Source organism: Bos grunniens, chromosome 10 (assembly GCF_055505025.1).
Source record: "Bos grunniens cultivar Pamir isolate PY7600 chromosome 10, Bosgru_T2T1.0, whole genome shotgun sequence".
Classification (NCBI taxonomy): Eukaryota; Metazoa; Chordata; class Mammalia; order Artiodactyla; family Bovidae; genus Bos; species Bos grunniens.
In genome coordinates this window covers 51,985,953-51,997,953 of record NC_141174.1, presented here as the reverse complement: position 1 = coordinate 51,997,953, position 12,001 = coordinate 51,985,953, and the positions used below count along the sequence as shown (strand labels likewise).

At 38.1% G+C, this 12,001-nt stretch overlaps 1 protein-coding gene across 15 annotated transcripts in view; it reads left to right on the top strand.

The window, feature by feature from the left end:
• SLTM (SAFB like transcription modulator) overlaps positions 1–7,616 on the top strand; it is a 43,877-nt gene extending 36,261 nt beyond the window's left edge. For all 15 annotated transcript variants that reach the window (XR_015134638.1, XR_015134637.1, XR_015134636.1 and 12 more), the window contains 5 exons: positions 798–968; positions 1,727–2,032; positions 2,136–2,280; positions 4,312–4,472; positions 6,546–7,616. Coding sequence is in view for 12 of the 15 variants with exons in the window: in XM_086321225.1 (XP_086177351.1) it covers positions 798–968; positions 1,727–2,032; positions 2,136–2,280; positions 4,312–4,472; positions 6,546–6,654 (892 nt within the window). In the remaining 3 variants the exon portion in view is untranslated. The remainder of the gene's footprint in view (positions 1–797; positions 969–1,726; positions 2,033–2,135; positions 2,281–4,311; positions 4,473–6,545) is intronic.
• The last annotated feature ends 4,385 nt before the right edge of the window (positions 7,617–12,001 follow it).

Here is a 12,001-nt window from a genome sequence, read left to right as displayed (position 1 = left end):
GCTAAGACTGTGGAATTAGAAAGCACAGGCACCTGTTGCTGGAATAAAAGCTCATGATCAAGAGGGATGGAATGACTGCAGTAGTGAATTGGACATCAGTGGATTTTCAAGTAGAAGAAAACTTTTCCCCATTCCGCCTCCACCCCATTTTCCTTTCTTTGCCAAATGTTTTCCACTAGGACTTGAAATATTGAATACATGGTAGACTTTAATAATGGCTCTCAAACTCGGACCTGTTTTGAAAATTCTTACAGGGTAGTACAGACAGTACAGAAATCAAAGTCACAAACTTGGGAACACTAAAATATAGATTCTGTTATTTGTTTGCATTCATAGTTCTTAATAGACTTCAAAATATAGTAATTTAATTTTCTTAATATAAATTCTGTGAGATTTAGTTGATTGTGTTGAGAAACAAGTGGAGTGGAGCGAATGAATTGTGCTTGGGACTAACTCTCTATCCTTTCCAAAGTTAAGTATAACCAAAAGTGTTGTATGCTCCTCCTGGTTAGAATTTTATTTTAGAATGGTATCAAGTATTTGTCTTATTTGCCTTTCCAATTTAGTAATTTGAGAACAGTTTTTCAATTATTTTCTGTGAAATTCCTCTAACACTGTATAACTTTATATAATTTGATAATTTTTTGCTAGCTTGTTCTTACAAAAGAATGTTTTGTCTTGAGTTTATTAGCCCTCTGTATCCACAGTTCCTAGCATGTGGTATGTATGACTCCAATAGGTGTTATTTTGTTGCTGTAAAACTAATTTATATAAACGAGCAAATATTTCTCTTCAAGGCGGGATGATCCTTACTGGAGCGAGAATAAAAAGTTGTCTCTAGATACAGATGCACGATTCGGCCATGGATCTGACTACTCTCGGCAACAGAATAGATTTAATGACTTTGACCACCGAGAGAGGGGCAGGTTTCCTGAGAGTTCCTCAATTCCGTCTTCATCTTTTGATAGGTAAATGAATATGTTGAAGATTACTGTGTTTGGTGTATGAGCCTTATTAGTGATAGTTTGGTTCTCTATTAAAATCTTAAGTACAGGTTGTAACTGCGTATTCAGAACAAATCATGTTTGGTTTTTCTATTTGTTAATGAGAATGTGATTCTGTATTCAGAATTAGTTTTATAGGCCACCAAAACACGCGTTAAGTAGGTAGGCTTTATCTTCTTAACCTTTAAAACTAAGCGAAAATATTGTTACCTTGGGATGTGCCTCACTTGTGAAGAATAGTAAAACATTCTTCAGGTTGGTAGTGACTTGAGTGTTTGATGTAATTTCCCTTGTATGCCAAAAAACCACCCTTCACGCCAGACATTTAGCTCAATTTAAAAGAACATAGGTTATTATGCTCAGTCATAATCGTGCTCAGGCGTGTCTGACTCTTTGCAACCCTGTGGACTGTAGCCCGCCAGGCTCCTCTGTCCATGGGGCTTTCCAGGCAAGAATAGTTGAGTGGGTTGCCATTTTCTTCTCCAAGGAATCGTTCCAATCCAGGGATCGAACCTATTTCTCTTGCATTGATAGGGAGATTCTTTACCACTGAGCTACTTGGGAAGCCCCATTACAATCAATAATTGTGGCTATTTTGTTCACTTTGCCTTAAGTTATTTTTTAAAGAAGGTGTTCTTATTGTAGGTTATGCAAATAAAGTTAAGAAGAATCAGACCAAGTACTTACTTCTCAAAACCTGTGTTCTTTGTTTTGGATAACAGGAGAGAACGTTTTGTTGGTCAAAGTGAAGGGAAAAAACCACGTCCTTCTGCACGAAGAGAAGATCTAGGTTTTGAAAGGTATCCCAAAAATTTCAGTGATTCCAGAAGAAACGAGCCTCCACCACCAAGAAACGAACTTCGAGAAACAGACAGACGAGGAGAACGAGATGAGAGGAGAACAGTGATCATTCATGACAGACCTGATACCACCCACCCTAGACATCCTCGAGAAGGAGGGCCCAATCCATCTAGACCAACCTCCTGGAAGGCTGAAGGAGGCATGTCCACTGACAAACGGGAAACAAGGTATTTGTATAGTTTCTAATGCCTAGCTAATGGTAATAAGCACTTGGGTTTTTCAGAAAAGGTTAGAGTTTGATTGTATATGTTCTTGAATTTTGTTTAACAGAGTTGAAAGGCCAGAACGATCTGGGAGAGAAGTATCAGGGCACAGTGTAAGAGGGGCTCCTCCTGGGACTCGCAGTAATGCTTCCGGCTATGGAAACAGGGAGGGAGACAGAGGAGTAATCACTGACCGAGGAAGTGGAGCACAGGTAAGTGCTTATGACAGTTTATTGTCAATTCTCCAGAAATAAATTTAGAGGACTCATTGAGACATTGTATTTATAGTATCATTTGGGCGTGACCTAGTTAGATTGGCATGATTGGCAGACTCATTTCTCACGAAAGGTCTTAATGCTCCTTGTATTTAAAAAATATATATTTCTTATTTGTTTCCCTGCATCAGGTCTTAGTTGCAGCCTGCAGCACGTGGGCTTCTCTAGTTGTGTGCAGGCTCCAGAGTAGGCGGGCTGGGAAGTTGCAATGCATGGGCTTAGTTTCTCTGTGCATTTGGGATCTTAGTTCCCTCTCCAGGGAGAGAACTTGAGTACTCTGCATTGGATGGCAGATTCTCAATCACTGGACTACCAGGAAGTCCCTTTTGTATTTTCAAGACAGTGGTTGAACATCGTAGTCCAGAGAAGCAGGATACTAACCCTGAAGTTTTTTTTAATTATAGTTTTTAAAATACAATTGGCAGACAAAACTGTGTAAGTTTAAAGTGTACAACATAATAATTTGACTTAATCCCTGAAATTTTTATTAAAATTCCTGCTGAAATTTGAGAATTGTTGTATTTGGTAGTTGAACCTTCTTAATGATGACTTTGGCTTTAATTCTTTTTTAAGAAATTGAGATTTTCAAACTGGATGGAAAATCTTTGACCTGTACTTGTGTTTCTGTCATCTTTTTCCTTTTTTTCCCTTTAAATAATACTCTCTCTTTCCTCCTACTCAATTAAATAAAGTGTAGAATTTATTGAAATAAAATACTTGTCTCTTTTTTGTTCTTTTATTTTTAGAGATAGGTAAGTGGAATATTTTGTGTTTTTTAATTGCTTTTTACTCTTGTGACACTTCATTGACATGAATATTTTGTAAGTTAATGAACAGAGGACATCTGTTTGCAATTCAAATGAGCTTTTACCTGATTTGAAAGCATTCTGTTGATGAAATAACTGGCATAATATAGGTTGACAGTAGTGAAGATAGAATATTATCAAATTACAGAAAAGAATTCTGAAGTGTATGTATATGTGTGTATCCATCCTTCAACCTCTGTTATCCTCTGGTGCTCTGTGGTTTTGTAACAATTTTTTACCAGCAAACTTTTTAATCTCTAGGCATTCTAGTTAATACCGCTTTGTGTTTTCCATTTCATACAAAACATTTTTGAAACAGATTTGGGCCTGCTGGGATTTATAAGTTGCAGTGTTTCTAGTAAGTAGAAATATTCAGTAGATCAATTCATTGAGCTATACCCTGAATAGAACTTTTTAAAATTTGTTTAATATAATCCAGATATTCTGCCTTATTTAAAGTTTAACGCAGTCTCATAGACTAGTCCCTCTGCATTCAGTTACCTTTTTTGCAAAAGGTATCTTTAGGGAAAGATCTTATTCCTCCCTTGGAAATTTTGTTTTCATGGTGTTGGGTCTGTGAGCTGTTCTGACAGCAGTATGCATCTGTAGAGCACCTTCAGATTTCTGTAGGCTTTCATCACTTTTGACCCTTTTTTTTTTTTTCCTCTCTCAGATCCTTAGTTCTCTGTTTTTGTTTCTTTATGTTCAGTATTCTTTTTTTTTAATACTCGTGGATGTAAGGCCTTGTAAGAGCCATAACAATAACTAGTACTGTGTAAAATAAGATGACAGCTCCTATTTCTATGTGGTATTTGCATGTGGATCATATACCCTACCCTGATTGTCTTAAGGTTCTGATCTCTCAGTATGCCTTCTTAACACATGTAGAGATCTAGGCATTATATATAGATCCAGAAATACTCAAGGGTCAAAAAGTACATGGGTGTTAGAAGGTATAGAAATACCAATGTGGAATCATTTTCTACTTTTCTACCCTTATAGCCTGAGTAGCTTCCCAGTTCAAAGTAGATGGAAACCTTTTTTCATATTATTCGTTCTTTCATCTTCTCAGACGTCTTAATTTCTTTCTGACATGAGAAGTATACCAGCATAAGTAAATTGGCCTGAGGCTGAGGTTTTCTTTTAATATGTTATTCTTTAGCACTATCCTGAAGAACGACATGTAGTTGAACGCCATGGACGGGACACAAGTGGACCAAGGAAAGAATGGCATGGTCCACCTTCTCAAGGGCCTGGCTATCATGATACAAGGCGAATGGGTGATGGCCGGACAGGAGCAGGCATGATAACGCAACATACGAGGTAAGTAGTTAATCAGTTCAAGTTTTTCTGCCAGCATACAACCAAACCTTTTTCCTTTAAAAGTCGTTATGGTTTCTGAGAGATTGAATTACAATGAGTAACAACCGTAGGTCTGCCCAGGTATTTCTTCATATTAACTCAAAGTCTCCAGGAGATTATATGCAGGGTTTGTGCTCATGCTCTGGTGTTAATATTCCTCATTATAAGTTAATTAGTTGGTATTTTGGCATACATCTTCATATAGGTATGTATACATGTCAGAATCCAGTAGACAGGAGTATTAATTTCATATTGGAACAATCTTCTTGTTCACTATCATTACAAAAATGTTTAGAAAGGAAGAAGAAACTGAAAGTATGTTCTGCTTCCTCCTTTCTCAAATAGCTTTATCAAAATTTTTGGACATTTACTCTAAAGGCTGTTCAGATGCTAAGAGATGAGCTTTATTTTCTCTTCATACCAATATCCATTGTGACCCCTCAGCTGACAAGTATTTGGTCTATCTCTTCTATACACTTCATTCTTTCCCATTCATCTATCTTAGAAGAGACATTGGCTTAGCTCACTGACCCCAGTTACTACTATTGTATTGGTTGCTTCCACCATCAAATTTGAGTGAGTGTTATACTTGTGCCTGCCCAGCCTCATCACTTTTTTTTTTTTAAGTGGAGGATAATTGCTTTACAATATTGTGTTAGTTTCTGCTGTACAAGGAAGTGAATCAGGTATATGTATACATACATCCTCTCCCTCTTGAACTTCCCTCGCACCCCCTACCCCTATCCCATCCATCTAGGTCTTTACAGAGCACCTAGCTGAGCTCCCTGTGCTGTAGAGCAGGTTCCCACTAGCTATCTATTTTACACATGGTAGTGTATATATGTCAGATTTTTCCCACCCCCTCCTTCCCCTCTCCTTGGTTTTTAAAGGTCACCCATACCTTTTTTCTTGATAAATACAGATTCCTTTATTTTTTTTTTAGTTCTTGTGCACTTTGGTGATTAAAACCCTTTGATTTTCCTTTTTTGAAACAGTCCTCTGTTTTCTAATGTACCATAATTTTTAAATTTATTTTATTGGCTCCTTCACATGGTTGGATTTTAGACACTATTCTTTATTATATTATATTGTGATCACCATGTAGATGCTTGGATGAGTCAATAAATTCAAGGTCACAAGGAAACTCATTCCCCTCCTATTTCAGATCTTTATGTTTCCGTTGTCTCCAACTTCTTTTAATTTGCCAGTGCCAGACTGGAAAAAATATGGGCCTCATCTTTATTTTTCTTCTTGCCTAGCATAAATTTCTAAGTATGGTTCAGTTAAAAAAAATATTTGTGGTGGCTTTGTCTTCTTTTTCATTTCAGCTCCTGTCGATCTTCCCAATATTTTTCTCTCCTCCATTCTTTTCCATTATTTCTAAATTTAACTGTTGAGACTGTTTTCTTACACCATTTACTTGCTCCAGAACTACAAACAGCTTCTTTAGGTCACTTAGCCTGGCATCCAAGCCTTTCTTTAATCAGGTTTTATACTTAAACCATTTCACCATGGATTTATATCTTCCAAATTTGTTATAGCATTTTGGGGTGGGTTTTTATTCCTATATTATTTATTCATACCTACTGTGTTGCATTATTCATATAAAAGAAATTCCAAAAGTATTTCTTAAATGATGTCCTATAGTTCAGAGGTTCAAGTTCCTAGTTGATGCTGATGCAGATCTAGGGACCACACTCTGAGAAGTCCATTCATATTCAGACCATGACATGGCTTACTAAGAGGCAGGAGTTTAGCACAAGACTGTAAGAGTTGAAATCCCTGTGCCACTGTTTATTATCAGATAAGCATTGTGATCTTAGGTAGCTAACTTAAATGCTGTATCACTCTTCATCAGGAAAGCAGGGTTAGTAATGATACATACCTCACAGAACTGTTGAAAAAAGTAAATTATTTAAGATGAGTAAAGTACAAAGAACAGTGTCTGTTAAATAATAATCACTTTTTAGGTATTAGCTGTCGTTATTTTCTCTCTTGTTCTCTGACAATTTTTTCTTTTAAACCTTTTTTCAGTAATGCATCCCCAATTAATAGAATTGTACAAATCAGTGGCAATTCCATGCCAAGAGGAAGTGGCTCCGGATTTAAGCCATTTAAGGGTGTACCTCCACGACGATTCTGAAAATTACTTGCTGCCATGGTTTCAAGATAATTTATTGAAATCTCCTATAAACTTTACTTGACTACTTATGAAGAGGACCTCTGACTTGCTTGAGAGTTGTCAGACTTTTCCTTTTTCTCTTTTTTTAAAATTTAACATGATTGCTTTTCTCAATTTTGGAGAAGATGTTTAAATAGTTCCGTTGTAACTTTTAATAGTTTTGTGTATCATTCAACTTTTTTTCTTGCAGCACCAAGACACATTGGAAAAGATAGGAATCAAAACCATTTTGTTTAACGCTGTGTGAATATAGAGAGTAGTTTGCAGGTGTGTGGTAGTGGTTTAATTTGCAGCATTAGCTCTGTGGTGTCAGGCTCTAGAGTTACTTCTTATCAACAAGAATTTTCAGCCTCCATTTTGAAGGCTGTTTAAGCTTAAGAAGTCTGCTGTTTAATTTTTAGAAAATAAGATTGTTCCTTGCATTTCTGAGTATTATGTAACCTATTTTTGCAGAAGGTACTGTTACATTAAGTGCATCTGTGTATCCTGGTTTTAAGAAATGTACTCTTTTTTGAAATAAACCTTCATATTCTGTATAGTTGCTAAAGCGTTGAGAACCTTTTTAATTGTAAAATGAAAACCAATTTTCAGTTTAGTGTAGCAGCACACTTGTTCAGGTTTGCATGGTATGAAACCAAATAGATTAATAAAACCTTGGCCATGAGATTTGTATCACTGAGGTTCTTAGACTGAGTTGTGCAGGTAAGTGCACTTTTAGGTAATCTGCACTGTTTGATGGATAAATTCCATCTCTGGGAATTGTGTTGGTATTAATGTTTCCATATTCCCAACTATGTTGAGAAGTGGAAAAACAAAAAACAAAAACCCAGGTTCTAGATTGGTGAATCAGTTGGGTTTTGTAAATACTTGTATGTGGGAAGGCATTGTTGTCTCTTTGTGAAAATAAAAATCCACACCTGGAAGTGTATGTGTCTTTGTTTCCAGCGTTTTAGCTGTTGGTCCTCCAGCCCTTTTCCTTACTCCAAGTAATTGACTAAGTTTAGAGCTTTACCGGGAGAAGGCAATGGCACCCCACTCCAGTACTCTTGCCTGGAAAATCCCATGGACAGAGGAGCCTGGTGGGCTGTAGTCCATGGGGTCGTGAAGAGTCGGACATGACTGAGCGACTTCACTTTCACTTTTCACTTTTCACTTTCATGCATTGGAGAAGGAAATGGCAACCCACTCCAGTGTTCTTGCCTGGAGAATCCCAGGGACGGGGGAGCCTGGTGGGCTGTAGCCCATGGGGTCGCACAGAGTCAGACATGACTGAAGCGACTTAGCAGGAGCAGCAGCAGAGCTTTAATGACAGTGTTTTGGTCTTCTTCCTAGGATATAAGTCTAACTGACTCTTCACTTCTACTGAAGTGTTGGAAACTTAAGCACTAACCTTACGACTTTTTTTTTTTTTTTTAAGCATCTTTTCCAGGGAAATCCTTCAAGGAAAATTCTGAATACCACCTCTTAAAGCCTCCCATATTCCTTCATGTGAATCAGTAGTTCAGATGGTCTAGATTCTTGGAAAACTCAGCAGCGTGTATGCTTACACAAAGTAAAAGATGGGTGCCAAGGGATTGCCCAGAGGCCACCTTTTGATTTGAGAAGGAGTCTTTATTGAAGTTCTTTATTGAAGGCAGCCAGGGTACCTTTGTCTTTGACTCTTTGGGGAACTGGCACTTCTTCTATTGTTCTGGATTTCATACCCTTTTCTTCCCCTCCTAACCCTGCAGTTTTGGAGCAGGGGTCTGTCTGTGTGTAGAGGTCTACTTCTTCATTTCCTGATCCCCTCTGCATGTTGTAGAACGGTACAGTAGAAGCCTCAGTTATGTGTTGCAGTGAACTAACTTACTTTTCTGCTTTGCCTCTTTGTAAACTTTGGGTCTTTAGGTCACTTTTGATCTTTTTCCCCATTGGTAGAGTGGAGCTGTGCTGACCATAATGGATTACCCAGTTGCTAACATTGCTAAGCACTTTATTTGCTGGGCAATGTACTAAGCATTTTAAATGCATTGCTTGCCTAATACTCAGAATTCTACTAGCTGTAAGTAACAATTATTGTTCTATCCATTTTCAGATGGGGATCTGAGAAGTAATCTCTTAAAATATTAGATCTTTCATTTGTTATAATCTTTCTACACCTAACACTGAACGGCACAGCTGTCCACAGACTGGTAGGTAGTTATTTTTTTCCTCAAAGTTGCCATAGTATAGCATTTTTAAGTTGAAAAAACCTACCAGAACTGCTTTCTGAAGTTTTGGCATTGGGTTTGGAAGTAACCTTCAGGGTTCAGGGGTATCAGTTACTAGAGATCTGGCTGGCTAAGGATCAGTAGTGAAATCCAGTTTTAAAGAGTTTATAAAGGAAGATGAGTTCCTCAAAACCAAGAGAAAAGAGAAAATTTTGTTACTCTCCATATATTTATCAAACGATCCCAAACTGTTTCAGCATAATGCTAGAAGGTTTCAGTGATTGAGGAGTGACAGACAACTTACAGTGGTTCAGGAAAGAGATGGTTTTTAAAGACGAAGAAAGAGCCAGTCTTAATAAGCTTGGACAAGACACGGAAGTCAGAAACTTCAAATAAGTACAGTTTCAAATAATTGCCCAAAATAATTGTAAAAGAAATGTAAAAACTTCAGAGTTGCATAGAAACATTTAGAAACCCTCTGCCTGTATTGAATCCCTTGTCAGTTAACCCAGTTCCTCCATATTTAAGCCGGTTCCAACGATTAAACACTTACTGAATCCTTTAAACTATAAAAATGTCAAGTTACTTGTGCATTCTTTCAAACCTCATCTAATCCAGCTCGTTACCTAAAGATGAATCTTTTCCAGCACCTCTAACAGTGCTTAATTAGCTTTCCTCTCAGTGTCTCTAATTTAACATTTCAGTCACCGCCCCCCCCAAACTAGCTAATCCTCAAAAATGTTTAGCCACTCTCTTCAAAGTCAGTAAGGCTGCCACACATACAGTTCTCTTTTCTACATCATGTAAACTGCATCAGTCAAATTGCGTCATGTAAACAGATCAGTAAAACTGCATCAGCTTATTTTTACCTGAAAAAAACTGTTTTCTGAAGTCCTTAAGTGCTTCCTGCAAAATAAGGTTCTCTCTTTCCTTTCTCTCTGTTTTACTTGGTGCTTCTAACCAGGCTTAAGGGTAAGCTTCCAAACAGTTAATTTTCACCTATGTATTCTGTACCAATTACTTTTATGTCTCCCCCACCAAATGGCAAATGTTTTTCTTTTTTCTGTTCTAAACCTTCAAATATTGCCTTATCTCCCTTGGAATAAATCCAGCCTTTGGAATTGCGCTACTTCTGATCACCTTGTTTCCTGCTTCTCTCCTTGCAAACTTTGTTTCCGTCACATCAGCCTCTTCCTGTTTCTTGAATACAGTCTCCCATCTCTGGCCTTTTGCCTTGATCTGGAATATACTTCCCTGCCACATCCACTTCGTGAAAATGTCACTTTCTCAGTGACGCCTTCCCTAGTATTTATAACTTTTATAACACTTTTATCCACTCTCAATATTCTCCCTTCCCCTTCCCATCTGACATTTATCATATATTTCTTCCAACTTGGATGTAAGCTCCAGGAGGGCAGCAGTTTTGTCTGCAGTTTTTGTTTAGTTTTCACTGCCATATCCTGAGCACCTCACACTTAGTAGCTATTCAATAAATAACTGTCAAGTAAATACCTATATGGAGAATTCAGAATTTTTCTAGAAGGTACTTAGGGGCTGCAGTTTGGTAGGAATAGGGGTTGGGGTGGGGGTCTGGGCTTTGTACAATTGAATTGGTATAACCAACACGGTTTTCTAATTAGAAGAAATTAAAAGACACTTGCTTGGAAGAAAAACTATGACCAACCAAGACAGCATATTAAAAAGCCGAGACATTACTTTGCCAACAAAGGTCCATCTAGTCAAAGCTCTGGTTTTTCCAGTGTATGGATGTGAGAGTTGGACCATAAAGAAAGCTGAGTGCGAAGAATTGATGCTTTTTAACTGTGGTGTTGGAGAAGACTCTTGAGAGTCCCTTGGACTGCAAGGTGATCAAAACAGTCAATCCTAAAGGAAATCAGTCCTGAATATTCATTGGAAGGACTGATGCTGAAGCTGAAACTCCAATACTTTGGCCACCTGATGTGAAGAACTGACTCATTTGAAAAGACCCTGAGGCTGGGAAAGATTGAAGGCAGGAGGAGAAGGGGATGACAGAGGATGAGATGGTTGGATGGCATCACTGACTAGATAGACATGAGTTTGAGAAAGCTCTGGGAGTTGGTGATTGACGGGGAAGCCTGGCGTGCTGCAGTCCATGTGGTCGCAGAGTCAGACGTGACTGAGTGACTGAACTGACTGACTGAACACATTTTCTAAGATTGAATACTTGTAACTTTGAGAGTATCTGGTGAAAACTGAGGTAAGCACTTGAGGAGGGCCCAAAACTCTCCAAGCCTCTGCTCCCTTTGCGGTAGCAAGAAATGAGACTGTTTAGAGACAGGTTGCCCAGACCATCAGACTTAAGCCAAACAGAGTAGATGCCTGCCTTCGGCACGATGTGTGTGCGCAGTTATTTCTGTTGTGCCTGACTCTGTGTGACCCTATGAACTGTGCCCGGCCAGGCTCCTCTGTCTTTGGGATTCTTTGAGGCAAGAATATTGGAGTGGGTTGCCATGCCCTCCTCCAGGCAATCTTCCTGAACCAGGTTACTGAGCCTGTGGCATCTCCTGCACCTGCATAGCAGGCAGATTCTTTACTACTGAGCCACCTGGGAAGCCTCTTAGGCATGAATATTAACCATCAAATCATATTTGCTCCAGTTCCAAGCTCACCAAATCATAAATTTGCTTCCCACTTGGATTTGACCTCTGGGTTAGGAAGCAAGAATATGAAATCTGCTCAGTGGCTAATTTTTTATTGATTTATTAAGAGACTGCTTATATCAAAAGCTCAAACAATAACCAGTCATTTGGATAAAGACTGTTTTCTGTCTCTCAAATTTCTGTCAACATATATTAACTTCATTACTTTACTCATTATGGTCTACCAGGCAGGCATTTGGGAGATAGAGTGGACAGGAGACAGATCAGATACCATGAGAAGTAAGATACATAGTACATTTCTTAAGTATATGATAGTAATACTAAAAATTCTAAAATATCCTGTAAGATAAAAACCCTGAAGTATCCCAGTTTTCTTTTAATTATCATATACCTATGAGCTTTTAAAATGACTTTTACTCTATTTCCCAAATGATCTGCAATCCTTGGTTCCTCTTGTTCTTGGCTTTCTGGCCTCAG